Source organism: Psilocybe cubensis, chromosome 4 (assembly GCF_017499595.1).
Source record: "Psilocybe cubensis strain MGC-MH-2018 chromosome 4, whole genome shotgun sequence".
NCBI lineage: Eukaryota > Fungi > Basidiomycota > Agaricomycetes > Agaricales > Agrocybaceae > Psilocybe > Psilocybe cubensis.
Window position 1 is genome coordinate 2,449,982 of NC_063002.1, and position 21,738 is coordinate 2,471,719.

The following is a 21,738-nucleotide window of genomic DNA, read 5'->3' on the forward strand; positions in this document are numbered from 1 at the left end:
GAAATTGGGGGATGGAAGGGAAAGAGAGCGGAAGAACGAATGACAACCAATTAGTCTGGGCAGCTGAGCATAACAATAACGGGCACGTACCGGGACTCGGCGAGAAATTGAAATACAGAATGTCAATTCCACCCGCACCTCATGCAAACGGTCTCCAATCCGCCTCCATTTTTCAGGCACGTACCTATGGCCCGTTTCTTTCCACTTTTGTTTCAAACTTTTGTCTCAAATTTGTCTGACCTCCAAGTACAATTAATACGCTTTATAAAAGTAAGGACGCCCCAAGAAAGCGCCATTTTGTCCATAGTAAGGGCAAGTAGGTGCCTGTAACCCTGGAAATCATTCCGCCGCCCCACCGTCGATTACTTAGGCTGTGACGTCTACGGTAACCAGCCCTACGTACGTATGGAACTAATGCGTGTGTAGATATTCCTACGCGCCTACTCGGTCATCCGAATACATACAGATGGCTAAGATGGGTAAATAATGTACGATAATCTTTGTATATACGCCGTCGATCAAATTCAATTCGAGTTTGAGACCGCGCTGACCTGCCGCCGCGCGAGTAAAGCAGGAGTACAATCTATTTATCGGGCTGGCTAAGATCACGTCTGGGTACTGATATGCAAATGACGACATACCGGGACCAATCCGCCATGCTGGCTCTTCGATGTCGTCATACGTTATTGAGCGGGCACTGCTGCTGCGAGGCGCAGACCAGCATACCCCCTACAACTGTAGGGTAGGAGGATCAATGCATATCCCTTATTCTGAATTTAGAAGATAAAGGCGCGATCGACTTGTGCGCGCGCCCAATTAATTTGTCGCGAGTCGCTGCCTGTGCGTACTTACCAGTTATTATAATCGAGCGTTGTCAATACGGTATACACTAGTTACAAAGACGCAACAGATTTTCTAATTCTGCCTAGGTATCTCTACTAACTAGACGGTACGGTTTTCCTCCTCCCGTATTGGGCATGTTGGCGGAAGAGAGAAGAAGGAAACCGTGAGAAAGTGTTGAATTGCCCAACTTGACGCACGGGATTTCGAAATCCATGCCGAGTGTTCGGCATGGATTTCGAAATCGCCGGGTACTTATTCCCGATACTGGCAAAAGACAACTCTTTTCCGATCCTCTACCACTCAAAGGCGTACGCTGCCGTAGCGCGCGCGGGGGGCATAACGATGTCGATCGTAGATTAGGTATATATAATAGCTTAGATCGTACACATTTTATATACATGAAGTCGTAGTAACATGATATTCCTTCCCAGAAAACATCGACGCGCATCGATTCGTCTCGATCATGAAGCGGGTCGGTACACAGGGATATCGCAACAGATCAAAAACTGATAGATTTCATTGAAGCAGCGTTCCAATGTCCGGAAAAATGTCGCTCAATTTCTGGATGTAGAAGCGGGAGTTGACGATGGCGAGGAGGCGGACTCCGGCGAGGAAGAGTCTGAACAAGAACTAGACAGTACGCGCCTATCTTATCTATTCTCCTGGGCAGCGCATACCGCGAACACCATCCTTACAAAACAATCCTAGACGAGTTTCTCGATGAACAGGAAGTCGACGGAGTAGACGTCCACCCTCGGTCGCTGGATGAATATGCTCAAATGAACGACGAAGCTCTAGAGGCGTTACTACTGCGATCCAAGGAAAGAAGCCTTGCGGAATCAAACCGACGAAAATCAAACTGTGTAGACGCAGCAGATGATATATTTTCTCCCAGTTTTTTGCCTGTATTAACTGAAGCGGATTTTCCCCTGTGGAAGGTGACTTGTCGCGTAAGTTCTACCCTACGCGTCTTGTCTACTTGTTATGTTGACGTTTCCATAATATAGGTTGGCAGGGAAGAATTGGCTATTGCATCTTTACTATTAAATGCTCAGGACAAGCACAAAATTCGATCTGCTTTTTCTGTTGAGAGGATGAAGGGATGTATATTTTTGGAAACACTTTGGAATCCCAATACCGTCGATCTGTTGAAGAAGACTCCGGGCGTTTTGGTAACAAAGCGAGGCGTACAACAATCATTAGTTTTGCCTGACGATTACCGAGAAATACTTCGGGGACAAGGCAAAATCTCACCCCCAAAACGTGGATCCTGGGTCACCGTCTCAAAAGGTGCATATTGAGGAGACGTCGCGCTGGTGAAGGAAACAGAAGGGAGGCTTGTACGCCTGTTAATGCTTCCTCGTCTTCCCTTACCCGGTGCAAGCAGGGTCACCAAAAGAAGGAAGACAGACCATTCTGGAGATTCTGTTCTTTGGTCGAAGACGCAATGGACGGAGTGGTTGAATTCTCAAGGGCGCTCCCATCAGGTCGTAGAGCATACGGAACACTGCTGGCAAATAGGGAATACTCTTTTCGAACATGGACTGATGATTCAGGACATTGGACAGGATTCTATCGATGTCGTCGTCGAGGAAATGCCCTTTCGTTACTTCCGGCTTTTTCAACAATCTACGCACAGCTCCCTGGACTCCTCATACATGCTACGTCCCACCGAGTGGAAATTTGAACCTGGAGAGGCCATTCTGGCGGCAAGTATTGAAGGATCGCAATCTAGAGAAGCCTCTGTAGTCGCTATCCATCCGTACTATTTAGAGGTGGCATACACAACCCATGATTCGCATAATATCGCAGATACCTCGCTGGTGCCGTGGATTCGCGTGACAAAATTGTTTCAACTCGGCGATTACGTTTCTGTACAGAGCGGGGAAAATCAGGGCGTTGAAGGTTGGCTAATTGCGAAAACAAATGAGGCGGTCGTGATAGGACTTTTCGACTCGGACCTTCTGACAATCCCAAGTTTGCAAGTCTTGGACAATATACAGGTAAGACTTCGTCCTTTTCACCTTGAGTAAATTTTCTGACAAAACGTTCGATATTTAGACAATAGAAGCGCCTATAAACTGGGTGCATGTTTCAAAAGCTCCTTTTCAACATCGGATGAAAGAAAACAAGAAAAAGAAAGTTGAAATCCCTTCTGAGGCTCGTCATTTTTGGTGTGATACAGAAGTTTTGATATCAAAACAGCATCATCCTATGAAAACTCGCCGAGGCAAAGTGGTGGACGTTTCGCCTTCCGCTGATTCTATACAAAACATGAGAGTGCTAGTAGAGCTATTAGACTACCACGCAGCCTGTCCTTTTCAAAAAATCCTTTTAAATTACGGCGACGTTGTTGACGCAAGGTAACGCTTTCGATTCTTACACCGTATGACGCTGCGAGATCGACGTTAATAAAAGTTTAACAGGACGCTTTTGCCTCTTGGAGATCGACATGCCTTTGATGGGATGCCTACCCTTCTTAATAACCCTGACAGATCTGTCGACACTCTATCACAGTCTGCTGAACGATCTGGTACCCCTATTCCAACCAGCCCAATCGCCGACGGGCAATGGGATCCTTCAGCACCGTTACCCCACAATCCTCAATCCTCAATGTCGCCCTCGGAATACTCTCATCCCTCCCACGTTCTATTCAAAGAAATGCTGGTGGGACAGAAAGTCGCCGTCTATATCAAAGGGGGTTCATTCAAAGATTCCAAACGACATTACTTCGTAACTATCGCTCGAGACGAAAGAAACCATTTCACATTGCTTTTGCTGCGCCAAAAAAGGCCTTCAATGACTCTACAGCCAGAATGGGTTACGCCAAAGCATCCCAGCGGGACTCACACTAACGACCTGCTGTTTGTTGTTGATGGAGAGAACCAACACCAATTTGTTCGCCGGATCGCTCAGCGAGACTTAGTGAACCAATCCCCTATCCTTTTAGTCAATCCGGTAATGAGGAGGGAAGGGCAATCCGATATTTTATGCGGGGTTCCTTTTGAGGTAGAATCTACTGCGTTAGTCATTGTGGAGGAAACAGACTTGGAGAGACGTGCGAGAGATGCGCTGATGGCAGATTTGAGAAAACCATGGCGCTGCTGATATGTATCTCACTCTAATGTAAATCGGCCGGACCCAATTCGCGGAAACGAATATATCTGTTTATTAAGGCGTTGGCATTACTGGCTTCTATAGCTAGCTGAAACTAAAATGCGTATCGCGACGTAAGTATCTTCCGGTTACGTTTGCTTCCTTGGATCAGGTGGCGTGGGCAATATTTATGTTATTTCACGCCAGCGTGCGTGTTGAGTTTTTGTTCGAGCTTTGTTTTTTTTTGCTTCAGCTCTTTCCCCCTTGCCCGCCTTTTGTTCGTAAATCGTCAGTACTCGATACTCAGGCTTTTGACAATTAAGGTAACTTTCATGTGCTTATCAAAGAGCTAGCATAACAATCTGATGTGCGGGTTCTGCGCTGCTTGTAGCAAACACAATGTGTCGAACTCTCAATGCCTGCCACCGAGGGGACAAAAACATAGTCATTTCTGTGCTGGATCTCTGTCGTGACACACGAAACTACGGCGGTATGCCCTTCATCTTTCTCAGAAAGTTTACGCTGCTCATTGCCAATCATCACACATATGCAGAGGGAGTTGAGGTGCTACAATGCTACCTAGCGGACTGCTATGAAAAGAACACCGCGCTTTCACAGGATGATGTGCAACTCTTTGCAGACTTCTTGCAAGACTACGTCCAATGCGTGCGCCGCTCTTGGTTATCAATTTCCCGACCTAGGACCATCCCACCGCCTGGACCTTCAGCTGCCGCCCGCCAGATCCTCAATGACATAAAAAAAGATGACCTGATTGTTTCTTGTATCAAGGCCCTTGAGATTTCTTTTGACCTCTCAAGGCTTGCACCACGTCGCAGCCGGGCATATATTTTGGTCATGGTTCTGTAAGTCAAGGGCTGTCTATCAGAGCATTCTGGCTGACCCTGAGTACCTTTTAGAATTTCAACATTCCTTCTGGCTGTATCAGAGGTGGCTGAGAGGTCTGAAGGTCGGCGCTATACCCTGGAATCTTTCAATTTTCTCCAACGTGCAACCCGTGAAGCTCGACAAGCAGGTATCTCGCGTAGAGACGCAGTCTATAGAGTTATACACACTCAAGTTGGATCGCTTTTCAGCTCTCTGTAGCTGTTTTGTTTGCCGCTGTTGTTGCAGAATAGGTTTTGTCTTTAGCATCCAACAATTGTTAATTAGTTGTCGTACGTTAACTGCCAATACATCTCCCCATCAATCTACAGCCTGTAGATTTAATCTGCCACAACTATGGTGAACCAAGAGCATGATCTATATAGAACGGTATGCAGTAATTATGTTTGTTTCTATCTGCACAGTATGCACGCATATCATTCTAGCTTGACAATACCTTAATTGTGATACTAGTAGTTGGATAGCCGGTACCCCTATATTTTGATGACCCTGTTCCGCTGACCAGTCATCAATATAATAGCACTATGTCACATACGCCAATGACTGCTCTTATGTACCGGTTGCGAAGCCCTGAAACAGCTTTATAACCAAGGGCCTGTCACTGCTTGTTAGTCCCGTCTTTATATACCTCGACACTGCTTAATCTCTGGCTGCCATAGCTCTCAATTGAACCTCCTCGACGATTGGATTGATTTCTCTGATTCTAGTTAACTTGCTAACACCTCCCGACCCATAGTTGCTATGGATGTGGCTCAACATTGCGACCAAACTCGCGTCGATGTCCCAACACCTGAGTCAAACACCTTTCCCGTCCTCTCAAATCGTAATGATTCCCACTTCCAATATCAGTTACTCAATCTGGCAATGACCTGCGATACGGTTTTTGGTCTTACCAGGGCGGCAAATGCGCTCCACAACCTCTTGTTGGAGAACTCTGGGATTCTCGAAGAACGTATTATAACTTGCAGTCGATCCATGGTCGAAGAAGCGGCTGAATTCGCGGATAACGACGTTGTGAGGGCCTCTTCTCGCTGTGTGTTGGGCGTGAAACGCACGTTCTGACCACCCTTTCATTCAGTTTGAACTTGCCACTATCCTTGCTGCTATCCCCTCGGTCAACTTTCATTTGAATATGGATCTAATTCAAGATGCAGCACGTGCCGTCTATGTCGCAGCTGGTCTACGCCGAGACCTAGATGTTCGTTGAATTCCTATTCCTCTGATTCAAATTAACCATAAGCTAACGTCACGGGTCTAGGAAGCGTTGAAAATATGCAGCTTGGCCTTGACAAAAAAAGAGTGAATTGTTTATGCAAAGCTTATTTATTATACAGCGTCGTCGTCAGGCTCCTCAGAGTCGCCTCTGTCAACAAATATAGTCCGCGAATACTCGTCGCTTCTATCTACAATTGCCCACCCCTTTTGTTCTCGATATATTCTTCCAATGACGTTTGTAATTGACTGTAAATCGAGCGCTATCATTGCCCGCTTGTCTGATTCCCTGAAGACCGTAAGGGTTTTTGCTGCATTTTGCCCATTTGTTCTGTAGGGAGTCACAACCGCCAGCAGCCGAAGGGACCGCTTCCACAAGCCCCAGAAATCATCGCCCGGGACGTTGAATTCGAGAATTAACTCCAAACGTCCGTAACAGATCTCCGCATTCTCGCGTATAACATTATTATTCCGGTCCTTTGTTACGCCAAGTAGTTCATACTGGCGGTAAATATCATGCCCGCAGTTAATAATCAGTCACATTTAGGTATTTTTCCAGGAGTAAGTTGTCAAAAACGCACCTTCACCCAGGATCTGCTTCTTTTATTTCCAATCTCATGCTCTGAATGTACTGCTATCCTATCCCCGCCCATAATCCTGACCTTTCCCCAACTTACTAACGTCTGAGGAAGCCTTTCTTGGATTGAGCGGGGGCTCTTCTTGATGATTGGACTAATATATTCCGCAATTCTTTGTCTAATGTCACGGCTTGGCTTGTACGCTTTGTTTTGTGGCGGCATAAGGATAGAAAGTGGATCTAGTATTATATTTATTTGTTTAGGAAGTTAAAAATATTTTTGTAAAGCATGATATATATGATATTTATGGTCAACTCACATTGCGCATATAGGTGTTCACGTTCTTTCACTGAATCTCGTGTACTTCGAGAAGGAACCCCGTGCGACTTTAAGTCGTACAAGTTGTCAATCATAGACAGATAAGCCCTGTTTATGACAGCGTTATCCAAATTTGCCCATGGACTGACGTGGGATCGAAGCTTGGTTCTCATAAAACCGCAAAACCGCTCCATCCAAAACGTCCAAGTAGCCCAGACAGGTCCACAATAGCGTATATTATCGCATAAGTGTAGCATGCCGTGAAGAGTTAATACACACATTGGCAGTCGGTCGTATTTATACTGGTAGTAAAGCCTGCAGACAACATCGAAGACTGACTTTAAATGGGCACTGATTTATGCTTACTTTTCGTAATCCTGGACCCAGCTTGCAATGCCTATTTCGAGCGCGCTAAGATCCGCACGCGTCATGGTCAAGGCTGTTAACTTTTTCATAATGTTGACCAGTCGAATGAAGTGATGATAATAGATTTCTTTCTTAAATCTGTCCTTCAGAAGAAACGGGGCAAGGTATATAAACCAAAATGACCATCCCTCTGCATTGAGATACTTCTTGTTGTTGTAGGGGTTTCCGAGCGCCCCGACAAAATACGAGGGTATCCACTGGACGGCATATTCAGACTCTTTCGCAATTTCTTCCCATATATGCCCTGGGATTATGAAGTCATATTCCTCCTCGTCATCAAAGCCCTTGAACCTTCCCAGCCAGAGATCTACAAGATTTTTGACTACATTTAGGAACAAGAGATGCATGTAGTCCCAGGGCATCCCCCGAGCGTAGTCCAGTGATTGCACACGCTGAAGTGCAGGCATTCCCTTAATACCCGTTTGCATGGCTATCTCTCCTCGCCGCTGCGCAGTTGGCGTTTGTAGCATTCTTTCTGTGGTAATTTGCCAGTCGACATGCTTTCGCAGCGGTAAATTCAAAGGATCATAAATTTTCTCTCGACGGGTTGCCAACAGCGGCACATAATAGACCCCATTTCTTTTCCCGGCAGGCTTGTAGAGCGCTCCATGGATTCGACATGATCTACACGGACACAAGCCGTTGTGCCCTTTAATCTTAAGAAATTTTTCCATTGCGACAATATCTCCGGTTGTAAAAATACAATAGGCACGGAGAAGAAAGATACTGCGAGTAATGCAATTGAAGGTTTTGATGCCTCTGGCTAGCGTCGCCAATTCATCGTCAAAAGGATAGAGGAACGATGTAAGATTTTTGGGGGCGTTTGGCCCTGGAACAACCCCAAGACAAACCACACGTGCTGAATGAGTCCTAACGTCCGATGGTAAGCTTAAGATTTGCACAAGTATGGGCATCGCGGATGGTCCACTTGGCCTATATTTGTAGAGGAGGAAGCCGTCCATACATAACGACAGCGCAATATCGGTAGGAGCGGAGAAGTATTTATGTGGAAGCTGTTGTCCGTCAACGACAACGTATGTTCTACGCAATTTCTTGTAATGTCCGCAGTCAAACACATCCTCAATATCGTCCGAATCTTCCTTGTTATCGTACATGTTCTGTCTATAAGACAAAAGGTTCGCCGTTTCTGGATTTGCAAAAAGTGCCTGGAGTTGCGGTGATAGTGGAATATAACGGAAAATTCGACGAGATCTGCCTCGCGAATCAAAGCGTGGTTCCCGGCAATAAAAACATAGATTGTCGTCCTTGAATTCTCCCGTGTAAGCCTTGCACGAATTAATGCAACAATCGATTATTTGCGGCACAAGGTCTGACAGCTTAGCCACACGATTAACCGTGGCTTTCCAAGAACTTAACGGCATGCGATGGCCAAAATAGTAGCGCATATCATCATAGACGGCGCGGGAAAAATTTGACATGATTCGAAACCTGAAAGCCTGTATATGGTCTACGTCCTTTAATGTGAGACTATGGCAACCTGTGAAGCATACAGCTAAGTCAAACGCATACTGAAAATCAAAGAATGTCAATAACTTACTATGCTCCATGACATCTATAAGGTCGGAGTTGCTGTCACGATCACTCCAATCTGAAGTGTCCTCTACATTCAGTTCCTCCTCAAGAGCAATCCTTGCGGCTATTTCGTCTTCCTCCACATATTCAAAGCTAAAGTCGTCTGGGTGGTCGGAAGGTTCGCCGGGACCCTGGGTTGAACCATCACTGCCCGTTGTAGAGTTTGAAATTGTGTCGAGGAAATCATCTCTATGGAGAAAATTGTCTGAACTAACAGGGCTCTCAAGGCCATTGTCGCTTCTAGCGGGTGTTTCCTCGTTCAATCGTTGGATTGGAATGTGAGGGCTTGTATCTTTGGCCTCATCCTCATCCTCATCCATTTGATGAAGTAAACCATCACTATAGTGCGAATTTTCCAGGCTGACAGGGGTATCAAGGCCGTCATCCCTTCTTGGAGGAATATCCACATCCAATCGCAGGATTGAAGGCTGAGGGCTGGTATTATTTTGGGGTTCATCCTCATCCATTCGATGAAGGTCGCAGTTAACACGAAATTTACCTTCCGGAAGACGGCGCTGCTCATCCTCATCCATCTCACTAAGCTCTTCATTAACATTATATTCAGCTTGGGATATATCTGAACGGCCCCCAGCGCCCGACGAATCTTGTTCTATTAATAGGTCTGAGTCGTTATCACCTCGATATCTGTGAAGTACTATAGATCAACGGTCCAAGTTTAATGCGATTTTGATAAATACAACATACTGTGGACTATGATTTGAACGATTTATAGCGTCGGTAGAATAATCAGTTTCCTCCTCAGTGTCGGGGGGTGGTGTCCTTCCAACCATCCTGTAATGTTTAGCCCGAGTTTGACGCGAAATGGGCTTTCCCATACTACGGCAGTTGAGTGCGCAACCACAAAGCACCTTTCCAGTTCTTTTGCGGCGGCGAGTCTGACGACGCTTGCGATGGGTAGTGCGACGCATCGATAACTAACTTTACATACGAGTATATATGAATTAAATTGAAAACACGATACACCATGCGTGAAAGCGACGTACTTGTGTACGAATTCAGTACGGAATGTTCTTATCAAATTTCTCGATCCTATCTATATACTGGTGCTGTGTACTACTGAAGTTTACTAATTGTCGTTCGTTTCATTATAGTGTTAGAAGGGAAAGGAAGAAACCCTTCAACCACGTGCAAAGCAGGAGTAAGTACGCCGCTATTTCGAAATCCATGCCGAGCATCGGCATGGATTTCGAAATAGCGGTGTATAAGTTTACGGCTGCGAAACCGTGGCACGTTTTAGCAACTTACTCCTTCCCATTCTGGTACAGACGCAACAGTACAGCAGAAATCACCTGGAAGCTCGTCACTTGCAGGATAGACATAGTATGGTAAGTAATTCGTGTCTCCAAAGTATTCGCCTCTTACCATTTCTCGGCGCAAGCTTCTTGGATACCAGGCGGAGGAGGGGCAGTTATGGGCGTAGATGTGCTTTTTGTCGACAACAGCACTTGCGGAACAGTGACACAATCAGCAGTGGGAGGGGCGGAAGATGCGGGGCTTGCTCATCTTAAATTCCTGAACGACATCCAGCTGATAGAGACAACTCACCACCGTCAGCACCTCCCTTGGACAATGGGTCAGCCGCAAATGACTCATCTAGTATAGCTAGTATTCTATGATATAGACAGAGAAAAGATGGCTGCGGCATTATCATAGTTATCCAAATAGTCAGGTATATTGTAACTACACAATCAAATTATCTTGTAAGCTGCTTGTCTCATTCTTTAGAACAAGCCTCGTCTGCACCCACGGACTCTCGCCTCCATCCCAATATATAGGCCGGACTGCTTGTTGAATCTTGCCCATCCTGCTCCCTGACGACGAGCGGCACATTGCTGCCTATCTTTGTCAGTTATAGGCTTGTAAATTGCGGTATTGAGTCAACATCCTGAACGACCGTTATGGCTCACTCACTGAAGGGCCCAGTCTTACGCAGAGGTCAGTCGTACTCCCTCTGCTTTCTAACTCTTTACTAACCTTCGTATAAGAATGTAAACCTACCACGACGCTTTTCTTTGCTGCATGCGGCATCTATCGCTGGTGTGCGGTCGGCTTAAAGTACTAAGACTGCGGTGGATCTGGATGTGATGAGTGCAGGCGGGATATGGCAACGTGCCCCCATCTCATAGGGTAAGCCGCCCGCGCCGCATATACCAGCGCACATAGTGATGCTTGCTGAGCCAGATTCCGGGGTTGGGACAGGGTGGAGAAGAAGGTATGGGTGGGGAGGTGGGCAGGATGCAAGGGATGGCGGTGCCTTATCTTCTCGCGTTAGGGATGTTTGGGAGGGTGTACGTGCTTTTTCTGTCATATACCCAACGGCGTCTCGTAAATCTCCTCTAAGAGACCGTTTGCTTTCAAATTCTCCAGATCCCATCAAATCGTCTATCTTGCGCGAATCAGGAATGGGGTGGAATACACCAACATTGAATGGCTCTATTCAACCTTCCGGGAGTACAGGTCTATAACCTCTCCACTTCGCATTGCCAAACAAGATTCTCCCAGTGGTCGTGTTCGAGGTCCTGCCGTGGCTCGCAGAACCTCGTCTAGCTACCGATATGTTCATAACAACAACCTTGTGTCCAATTCTCCATTCAAGTCACTGATACCAACGCCATTGACCCCATCTACACGGCCGCCTCCTATTTCATTTCCGACGAGGAAATATCTGGTGAAAAACACCCACGCCCCTCATCGATGCACGAACTAGGAAGCAAAGCAAAACATTCCAGGGTCTTATCGACAAAGAACCAGTTACCAAGAGTCCATTTCGTATTCAACAGAAACAGCCTGTTTCCCAGCCCCCGAAGCCTCCCCTCGCTCCCATTCAAAACGAACAATCAACTTTATTTTCAACCCCACCCGCGCCGTCACATATTTCACCCCCGGTCTCTACACCCAATAATGGTCCATCTCCTGGTCGCATGGTTCGTCGTCGAATGCGACTAGCCCTGTGCTTTCGACTAGTACGTTGCAGACTACGCCTTCGCCTCCGCCGCTTAGCGATGAGGGCTTGGGATCAGGGTCAGGGTCTGGGGCGGGGTTGGTTAGTAGGAAGGAGATGGAAGGATAGCACACCCAGCAGCATACCCAGCACACCCAGCAACAGCAGCGCACTAGTACTCAACGCACAGGGACTGGTGCCCGTACTAGCACTGGCACTGGCAATGGTGTCCAGCGCACCAACGCAGAAGGACCACGGCTTATCCCTGTCGACCCAGTCCGCGCCACCCCGCACCTCCTTGCAAAAATCCCGTATGTGCCCGTGACGATTGCGCATTTGCCGCAGGATAGTTTGGAGGCGCTTAGATCTGTACGTCTTGGCTGTTAATTGTTTGTTTGTTTTCTTGAGCACTTTCTGATGATGGATTGGTTGGTTGGTTTTTGGTCTTTTTAGGCATGGCGCGAGGCATGTGCGCCGCTTTATCATTGTTGTCGTAGTGTGTGTGAGCGTGCGAAGGTGGTTGAGATGAGTGCACGCCCTGCTGCTGCTGCTATGGGTTCGTAGCAGGGTGTTGTACCGCGGGTCGCATCAGGCGGTGTACCCGACGCCGAATGTTCCGCCGCTGCAGCATGCGGGCGATGAGATTGTGTTAAAGGAGGATGAGGACGATGGCGTCGATGGCGTCGAGTTGGATACAGATATGGAGATGGAGATGGGGATGGGGAGGGTGAGGAGGAGGTTGATTATGATGTTTTGGATTATGAGGATGAGGATGAGGAGCAGGAGGAGCAGGAGGAGCAGGATGAAGAGGAGGAGGAGGAAAGGGAAGAAGTGCAGGAGGAGGAGGAGGAGGAGGAGGAGTACGACCCCGACCATGACCATGGCCATGCGGCGGAGAGGTATCGGTACTCTGGCTCTGTCTCTGTCTCTGTTTCTTCGAGTGTAGCTGTACCCGCTATATACTACTACCACCACCACCGCTACTACCACAACTACCACCACCACAACCACCGCCACCACAACTACAACCACCGCTGCTGATATCCACACTCCGACGTATAGATCGGTCCCTGCCCCAACCCCGCTCTTCGCACAGCGCCCATTGCGCAAGAGGTCATCTGATGAGCTTAATGATGATGGAGATGGAGAGGGTGATGCGGGGTACGATACGGCGAGTAGAAGTAGCGAGACGCTTTCGTCTTCGTGGGTGTCTAGTGCTGGAGCCGGTGCGGGGGATAATGGGCGAGAGAATCAAGGGGATAATAGAGGGGTGTTTGACCTGTTGATGTTGCTGTGGGTGTGGGTGTAAATGTGGTGGCGCCGGAGCTTGTGATGAGGCCGAGGAAACGGAGTAGTGAGGAGTTGGATGATGAGCATGAACGTGAACGCGGGCGTGAGCGTGGGAGTGAAGAGAGGGTACCGTGTCGGGGAACATACCATAACGACAACCACAACCACAACGACACATATAGCCTCCACAACCACCAACGTATCCGGGTGCACGCGCCGCTTTCGCCGTCGTCTGAGAGCCCGCGCAGTAGAAGGCGGAGCGGGAGTGTGTATTATTCATCGTCTGCCGATGCGGAGGAAGGTGATCGGGATGTGGTGTTTTCTGAGGTGGGCGATGGCGATGTTGATGTTGATGTGCATGTGGATGGGGATGGGGACGATATCTCAGGGGACGAATTTCTCGATGTTGCCTCGGAGTGGCTGGACGACGCTAAGAAGGCGATTCTGAAAGGGAAGAAAAACCTTGACAAGTGGTTCCATGATGGAAGAGAATTCATAAAGCGAGATAATTTGCTCTGTAAGTCATTGTCAGATTCCTCATAATGCGATACATACTGATCGTGTTGTTCTTTTCTCTTAGACGAATATATTACGCATCCTGAATTCCAGAAATATGATTTGAGGGTGACGGAACCCAAGCTTTGTGACCCAACCGTCAAGCAATTGTCAGGGTATCTCGACATTGCTGAAGACAAGCATGGAGAGTGAGGAGATGCCGTATGTCCCTCCGCCGCTGCCGGCGCATTTACGTCGCCAGCGGCAGGGCCAGCAGTTTCAGCCAAGGAGCACGATTGGGAGTAGGTATAAGACTGCGATGATACCTACGCCGACGGCGAGGACGAGGACGACAGCGGCAACGAGGACGGCAACGAGGACGAGGACGGCAACCAGAAGTTCGCGAGATTCTCATGGAGGAGTCGAACGTACAGCCTGTAAGGTGCCCGGTCACTGTCTGCGGTGATATTCATGGCCAATTCGTGCGTCCCGCTTCGTTTCCTGTACAAAATGACTTTCTTATATCTACTGGCGCTCGTTTCTTTTCCTACGTATCCTTTGCATTCCTTCTCTGGCTCATTATCGTCGTCATCAGCACGATCTATCAGAACTCTTCCGGATCGGAGGCAATTCTCCGGACACCAACTACTTATTCATGGGCGACTATGTTGACCGAGGATACTATTCTGTCGAAACAGTTACACTACTGGTCGCCATGAAGCTTCGCTATCGAGATCGGGTCACCATACTTCGCGGGAATCACGAGTCGAGACAAATCACGCAAGTTTATGGCTTTTACGATGAATGTCTTTGAAAATACGGCAACGCCAGTGTATGGCGCTACTTTACCGACCTTTTTGATTTCCTACCTCTTACTGCTCTCATTGACAACCAAGTACGTCGATATCTGCATACACAGCTTATTGAGATTATGCTGTAACATTCCTCGTGTGATGACCCCTACAAGGGTTATCTCACTTTGGATCTACATTCTCATCAATTGCTGACTCTCATGCCCTAGATATTCTGTCTACACGGTGGTCTCTCATCATCCATCGATAATCTTGAACATGTTCGCTCCATCGATCGAGTGCAGGAGGTTCCACGTGAAGGGCCTATGTGTGATCTTCTATGGTCCGACCCCAAGGTGTGGTGCGTGTGCGAGACGACGGGATTGTGTGGGCGAGGTGGGATGTGCTCAACGATCGGTATAACTATTTTATTTTATTTTTCTTTCTTCCTCGCTAATGCTTTTTTAAATCTTTAGACGGGTCCTCGTAGTCGCCTATCCGTCGGCCCTGCAGATATGGGATACGTATGATCTGAAAGCTATTAGGGAGGTCGTACGGCTGCGATTCGATGCTTCTGCTCCTTCTGGCACGCAGACGCAGTGGAGTGCGCTTTTCGCTCTTGGTAGGGAACCGATGGGTACAGTAAAGGGCCAGGTTGCCGGTCATGGTGTCGGTGGTAGGATAGGGTCGGGAAGAGACGGTTTTACGATCCGCGTTGCACATGCGGTTATCCTTCCTGCTACCAGCCGGCGAGCGAAGGCTGCGACGCGCGACAAGGACGTGTTTGAGGATGAGAGGCCATTGCTTGGTGTGTTACTTGAAGCGGAGGCGGCGGAAGAGGATGGTAATGCGGGAGTTGAGTCTGTGACGGAAGTGGTATTTGTGGTGTATTCGCTTCGGACACATCGGGTGGTGAAGCATGTACCGCTCTCTGGGGTTCCTGATTTTGGGAGTCGTGCGGGTACTTTTGATGTTAGCAAGGATTTCGTAGTCCTTGTAAGTTACTACTTCTCCTTTATTCTCTTTGAGTTTGTTGATTTTCTTTGCTTTGTCTAGAGCACGAAGAGCCCACCAACACTACATATTCTTTCGTCCGCGACATTCCGGAGGCTTCACACTATCCACTCAACGTCCCTGGAAGCGTTCACAAGGCCCCCGCGCTTACCTCCTCCTACCCCACATGGCTCAGAAATGAATGTGGATGTAGCAGGTATCAACACCGCCACAGGAGGACCTCCCAGCGTGCATGCAGACGCAGCAACCGGAAAGTCCAGAACAGGCGCCTTTTCATCGGGCCTCTCATTGTCCATTGCCTCGAACGCGCTGTATGCTCCTGGGAGCCGCAGTAGCACGCCTGCTTCTGTCAATCCTAGTGGAAATGCTGAGCAAGCTGATGGATCAGCCTCTGTGCCAGTAGTGTACCCCTCTCCCGTGTTTGCCCTGTCTGGAAGACTCCTGGCGTATGCATCGCCCGTCCCTGGGCGCAGCACGGGGGCTAGTGGAGGAGATGCCGGCTCTATGTCTCCAGGGGGTGTTGGTGGCGTCGGCTCGTCCCCTTCTCCGTCATCCTTCCTCGGTGTCGGTACCGGTATCACTTCAGGTATTAGCAAAGCCTCTCGCAGGCTCTCGTCATCGTCATCAGCGTCTGTACACTCGAACGCACCGTCCAGCGCGTCATCGTCGTCCGCGCCCTTCGGGTTAAGCGCTATAAGTGGGATTGGGGCAAGTATCCCGCGCACACAGGCGGAGGTGGGGCATGCTGCGCTGAGGGTCGGAGAGAGCGTGGTGAGTGGTATGCGGTTTTTGGGTGGTATGGCGGTGGATGCTGCGCGTAGCCGGGTGGGCGCTGGCGTGGGAGGTGGTGTGCCAGTCAGGCAGGGTACACCTGTTGGTGCAGGGCGGGCGGGCGGAAGTGTTAGTGGAGGAGGGAATGGGAGGTACATCTCGAGAAGTGCACCGGATAATGCGGAGGATGTGGATGATTCTGCGGCTGCGCAAGCTTTGCGTGAGCGCAGGTACTCCGCCAACGCGCCAGCCGCTGTTGGAAGTGTTCCGTCGTTCTCGTCGTATGTCAGTTCGCATGCCGTCGCACCACATACGACGGGCGTGGTTGAACATGGGCATTATGTGACGGTGCTGGATTTAGCACCGCTCCTGGACTCCAACTCTAGCGGGGTAGATGGATCTGGACTCGATCTGGAGAGCACTGTGAAGAACATACACGACGTCGACGTTGTCTATAATGACGAACTTGTCGACGACATGCGCCCAATCCGGACCCCTATGAAGATCGATGAATTCAATGCGTCGCGCAGCCAGCCCGTTGCAGGTCTCTGCTTCGCGCAAGATGGGACAAGCGTGGGCGTGATCACGCGCGACGGGCACCGTGTCAAAGTATTCAGGCTCCGCCCCGTGCCGTCCGTCGTGCGTCTAGGAGAAAGGAACACATCGTCAGAATTGGTGGAGGAAACTGGTTTGCAGGAGACACCACATGGCCCGCGTGCTGCGCAGGTGTATGACTTGTATCGCGGACGCACGTCTGCTGTGGTGGAGGGTGTGTATTGGGCGAAAGACGGCAGGTGGGTTGCGGTTGGTACTCGAAATAGGACTGTTCATGTGTTCGCGACGAACCCCTACGGCGGAGAGACTGATTTACGAAGCCACATGGAGGGGAGGGTTAGAAATGTGGATGTGATTGTGAGTTTTGTTCTTTCCTTTATACCGTGCAGGCAGTATTTTTCAGCCTTGACTATGAGCGACTCGTAGCCGCTCGTCATGCTTCTCGATCCGCCCTACACTACAGTACCGCCATCCATCAAATAACGAGAAGTTTTCGGGATGTGACGAGTGTTGAGTGAGTGAGGAATGACGTTTAGTCCAGCTTATTTCAGGTCCTACAGCAGGTCATGCTAGGACATTTAATCACAATGACATATTTATCAAGAAAAAATATCGTAGAATAGTACAAATGGCTGGTAAGATAAACTACACAGGAATTTATTTACAAGAATACGAAAGCAGAAAGCAATACGAGAGCATGAAGGAAGAATAGGATACTACCATGTCCAAACAAGAAATACAAGAAATGAATGAGGTACGGTATTACGTCGAAAGAGAAACTCGTTCTTCATTAGCGACGCGTGCACAAAGGACGGTACAATGTGCTGAGGCTGCGTTGTTGGGACAGGCTAAGTAATGAAGGGCCCTATGTGTTGTATGGGTCCACGGGATAAGTGTTGGGGAGTAATGGACGCGAATGGGCGCGGTAGTTTCGTCGCAAACGGGCCTTACGCGTCGTATGGGTCCACGGGATAAGTGGTGGGGAGTAGTGAGCGCGAATGGGCGCGGCGGTTTTGTCGAAAACGTGGGACCGAGCTAGTGGGTGATTGTCTGTCGCTGTGGTCCTCAACGTGCACCGACGACTCTGTAGAGGAGTTAGCAACTTGATTTTGTTAGAGAATATCAAAGCAGACGCACCGTCTACATGTGAACCCGTCTCGACGTTCCTTCTCAATCTCCTATCCCTCAACCGCTCGTACAAATTTTCTCTGATCTTCTCCGGTAGAATTTTCTGGCATCGGTTGTAGAGCCAGTCGCGGGCTTTCTCGATAGGGGCCATAATGTCGCCGAGGAACGTTAGGACGATGCACAATATCCCGCCAATGAAGATTGGGACTACCATCAGGAGGTTGAAGTAGTGCGTCGCTTTGTCCACAGGGATGTGCAAATCGGGCATGATCAGTTGAGTGAGAAAATTAGGATGATAAGAGCGGTTGAAGGAGTTGGTTTGAGGGAGGTTGTGAGGGAGGTGGAGGTTTGGAGAAGAGATCTGTATGTGGATGCTGTGCAGGTGAGCAGGGTTTTGTAGGGCTCTTACCAAACGTTGACAAACGAATCGGTTCTCGCGCTCACCCAGCGACTTCGAGCTCTCGAAGGCCATGTACTAGAGCACATCTCTTTCGTTTACTCTACCTGTCTGAAGCGTCATCTTACGGTTTTTCTTAGCGCCCATTTTTGTTACTTACATATGTAAAATTACCTGTATCACGCGCACCTAAATTTGCTGATTTGAAGCGCACCTAAATATGTAGTATCGAAAGCGCACTAAATATAGCTATCTAGCTAACAGTGTATCCAATACTCCACTAAGTACCGTTTAGTTTCCGAGAAAATCTGATGTATTGCTACAGTACTAATAATAATTTTTTCATTCACACCAAAATATCTTCTTTTCGTCATATCAGCTATTCTTACTGGTTCCAAAACGCCAAGCGATCATGTTTCAACTTTCAGCATGGGGAAAGATGATTAGATCAATGATTATCATTGTGAAATTTGTCATTGTAATTTTCAACAGCATGTTTTAGTGTACAAACGGAGTAATTGCCGTTCCCTCAGTATATTTTGATGTTCCGGAGTCCCACAGTGAGGCATCAAATTAGCCTTCATAGTCTCCGTTTTAGGCAAGGTCTAAATGAGCAGTAATGACGTCAAGCCCCTCACAGACACCCAAAAGACGGCAGCCTGCCTGGAATTCTATAGCTACCCCACTACTACTCCAACTTCAGCCAAGAGTAACACCACATACACATGGACATGCTACATTCGCAAGCGTTTTCTACTACCCCTCAAGCAGTTAAACAGGCGCAAAAGACCATCCTACAAGAGGCGAAGAGCGAAGAAAAGTATGTAAAGAATATACTCAAAGACCTTTCGCACACGGAAAAAATCGAACACAAGGCTGAGAAGGTGTGTACTACTCTTATATATTCCAGGATGGCAGCGCTGATCGAATACTTTTTTAGGAGGCAAGCAAAGCCGAGATTGCCTTGGAGTCTTCCAAGAAACAAGAACAGCAGGCCCTCAAAGACGTCTACAGGGCTGAAAATAGACGCAACGCTATAGTAGCTGAGATAGTCCAGATACGGGATGAAATCGAGGTACTTACAACAACTTGATGTTGCTTGGAAATATTTAACGCGACGCCTTTTCAAGGATCTTGCCCATGTAAAAGAAGTGAAACACGAGGTATCAATCCCTCCACTCATCTCTTTGATTTTGACGTTTATTAAAATGTAATAATACAGGTTGCAGATAAACTTGAAAGCTCCCTTGAAGAGCTTGAAAAGAAGGAACAAGCCGCTCTCAAGGACGTGTATCGGGCGGAGAATAAATACCATGTTACAATCGCCAATGTGGAGCAGGCACGTCAAGACTATGAGGTGAAGTTGATTGGAAATTAATAACTAAACTTGATATACCTGACCTTGCATTATTGTAGATTTCGTCACGAAACTACGATGCAACCAGAACGGCATTGCACAGAAAGACTTCGTACGCCGACGATGTCCTTGCTAAACATGATGAAAATACTGTAAGTCGCCTTGTTCTTGATAGGATAGCCGAACTAACTTCACGTGCTAGCACACACGGAATATAAAATTGAATGCTCTGCGGGGACCGTCCGCAGCCAACGAAGCAGGCAGAGTGGTTCCACAAGTATCACACCCCAGCCGTGGCAGGTTCTGAAACACCTCAATTTTCTTCGATTTAGCAGGGCTATTTAGAGCGCTTTAATTTCAATGTACTCAAGGACTAGTTTGATATTTGCCTATTCATCTACATAGTACACATACCATCAATTGGGATACCATACCTTTATTAACTGCGCGTCTCAGACAAGTCTATTTTTAGACTCGCGTCAAAGACATTGGGCCAAGCCTCGGAGGCTTCAGTCGCACGCGGGCTGTCCACGCCACAATAAGGACAGTCAAACAGCATCAGCTGAGACACGTTCAAAGCTGTAAGCAGGATTATGAGTGAAAAAGTTGTGTGCGTTTTGTCAGGCTAGATTAGGATACGTGCGTGCAGATCAGGCCTTGACAATATTAAGGAGAGTTGCGAGCGCGAATCAGCACCCTTTGATTTTAAACTACGTTGGTTCTACTACTCTTTTCTCTTACACATTAAATTCAACGTTATGGAAGAAACAAGGTCGCCCTCTATGCCAGTTCCTTCCACTGTTAGTAATATTGGATCGCCCATGTCCGCCAGCCCTCCAAACGGTACTCCAGCTTCTCCTAAAACCGTCAAGAAGATAGAGAAGGAACTAAAAGAGGACGCAAAGTATGAGGAGAAGGAGCTGAAGAGCGTCACAAAAGATATGGATAGGACGAAGAAGGCCGAAAGGAAAGCGCACAAGGTCTGTTTGTCGGTTACTATATATGAGAGTCATTTGGGACATATAAACTGAATGGGGCTTGTATAGACCGTAGAGAAGTTGGAGCATACGGTTGAAAAGATGGCTGAGAGAGAGAAGGAAACTATGGCAGCCGTGTATAAAGCTGAGCACAAGCACGAGATTGCAGTTGCGGATCTGAACAAGGCCAAGAAAGATCTTCAAGTCAGTCTTTCAGCGATTGGCAGTCATCGTGAACCTCACTGATTTGGGACCATTATTTGATTAAAATTTCAGAATGCGATAGAAGAGCGTGAGAGGCTACAAGAGGCTTTGGGAGTCAAGTCGTCGCGCTTTGAGCAAACTGTGAAAACTAACCAGGAACACACGGTAAGCACTTCTCATTCTTCGATTTGGGTCCCAATGTTTTAGTTAATGAACTGTATTTTTAGCAAGATCGACTTAGCAAGATGAATAGTCTTCGAGGGTCGTCGATCTCATCTGACATGGCAGCCAATATTACTGCTCGGAATTAAAGGAAGATAGCTAGGCGCTATGAACTTGAAGGTCTTTATCAATCTTAGCCAATTGCTGTTGCAATTCAGTGAGGAATAATAAATATTGTAGCAGTGATAAGATGATGTAGCGTGGCCTCTGATCCAATCTAAAATGTGCATCAAAGTACATCAATAGCGTAGTTGGGGGCGATCCTGCGCTTAGCGCTGGTTTAGACTTGAGCCACTCATCAGGAGTGATCGAGCGCTCGAAAGAATTCCATGACGTCACAGTCGCGAAACCCCGCAATGTAATTTGGGGCACCTGATCGTGTTGAGAGCGACGCACATAAAGAAATTAGTTCAATCGCGTCCTGGTCTGTACATATTCTCGGGGCGACTAAACGTTTACCAGAATAGCTCATCGTATGTTCATTCCTGGGTCAGCAAGCCACTTTGATGTAAAGGGCATGATGGTTGCTACTGACCACATATGTCAATAGTAAATACTGCCTTGAGTCCCCGGTAGTCTGACATGGCTTCCAATGTGCAACCTGCC

General features: G+C 47.9%; 5 protein-coding genes across 5 annotated transcripts; 4 read left to right on the forward strand and 1 right to left on the reverse strand.

Moving 5' to 3' along the window:
- Positions 1-1,306: 1,306 nt before the first annotated feature.
- On the forward strand, positions 1,307-6,145 carry JR316_0004993 (Protein RNA-directed DNA methylation 3; the record flags this gene model as incomplete). Its single annotated transcript, XM_047890757.1, has 13 exons — positions 1,307-1,315; positions 1,372-1,480; positions 1,552-1,793; positions 1,851-2,133; positions 2,176-2,666; positions 2,724-2,846; positions 2,905-3,206; positions 3,270-3,866; positions 4,641-4,802; positions 4,857-4,972; positions 5,579-5,856; positions 5,921-6,040; positions 6,101-6,145. The coding sequence occupies 13 exons, from the start codon at positions 1,307-1,309 to the stop codon at positions 6,143-6,145; spliced, it is 2,877 nt and encodes a 958-aa protein (XP_047750518.1).
- Positions 6,146-11,684: 5,539 nt separating this feature from the next.
- On the forward strand, positions 11,685-13,929 carry JR316_0004994 (uncharacterized protein; the record flags this gene model as incomplete). Its single annotated transcript, XM_047890758.1, has 8 exons — positions 11,685-11,750; positions 11,771-11,914; positions 12,166-12,242; positions 12,385-12,429; positions 12,499-12,658; positions 12,697-12,849; positions 13,258-13,738; positions 13,802-13,929. 8 exons carry the CDS (start codon positions 11,685-11,687, stop codon positions 13,927-13,929), a joined length of 1,254 nt encoding a protein of 417 aa, XP_047750519.1.
- A 918-nt stretch (positions 13,930-14,847) lies between these two features.
- On the forward strand, positions 14,848-17,330 carry JR316_0004995 (Autophagy-related protein 18h; the record flags this gene model as incomplete). Its single annotated transcript, XM_047890759.1, has 4 exons — positions 14,848-14,924; positions 14,984-15,503; positions 15,564-17,204; positions 17,274-17,330. 4 exons carry the CDS (start codon positions 14,848-14,850, stop codon positions 17,328-17,330), a joined length of 2,295 nt encoding a protein of 764 aa, XP_047750520.1.
- Positions 17,331-17,794: 464 nt separating this feature from the next.
- Positions 17,795-18,243, reverse strand: JR316_0004996 (uncharacterized protein; the record flags this gene model as incomplete). Its single annotated transcript, XM_047890760.1, has 2 exons — positions 17,795-17,931; positions 17,985-18,243. 2 exons carry the CDS (start codon positions 18,241-18,243, stop codon positions 17,795-17,797), a joined length of 396 nt encoding a protein of 131 aa, XP_047750521.1.
- An 854-nt stretch (positions 18,244-19,097) lies between these two features.
- JR316_0004997 (uncharacterized protein) lies at positions 19,098-19,931 on the forward strand (the record flags this gene model as incomplete). The annotated part of the gene is made up of 5 exons (XM_047890761.1): positions 19,098-19,256; positions 19,313-19,447; positions 19,595-19,729; positions 19,789-19,881; positions 19,905-19,931. The coding sequence occupies 5 exons, from the start codon at positions 19,098-19,100 to the stop codon at positions 19,929-19,931; spliced, it is 549 nt and encodes a 182-aa protein (XP_047750522.1).
- Positions 19,932-21,738: the final 1,807 nt, after the last annotated feature.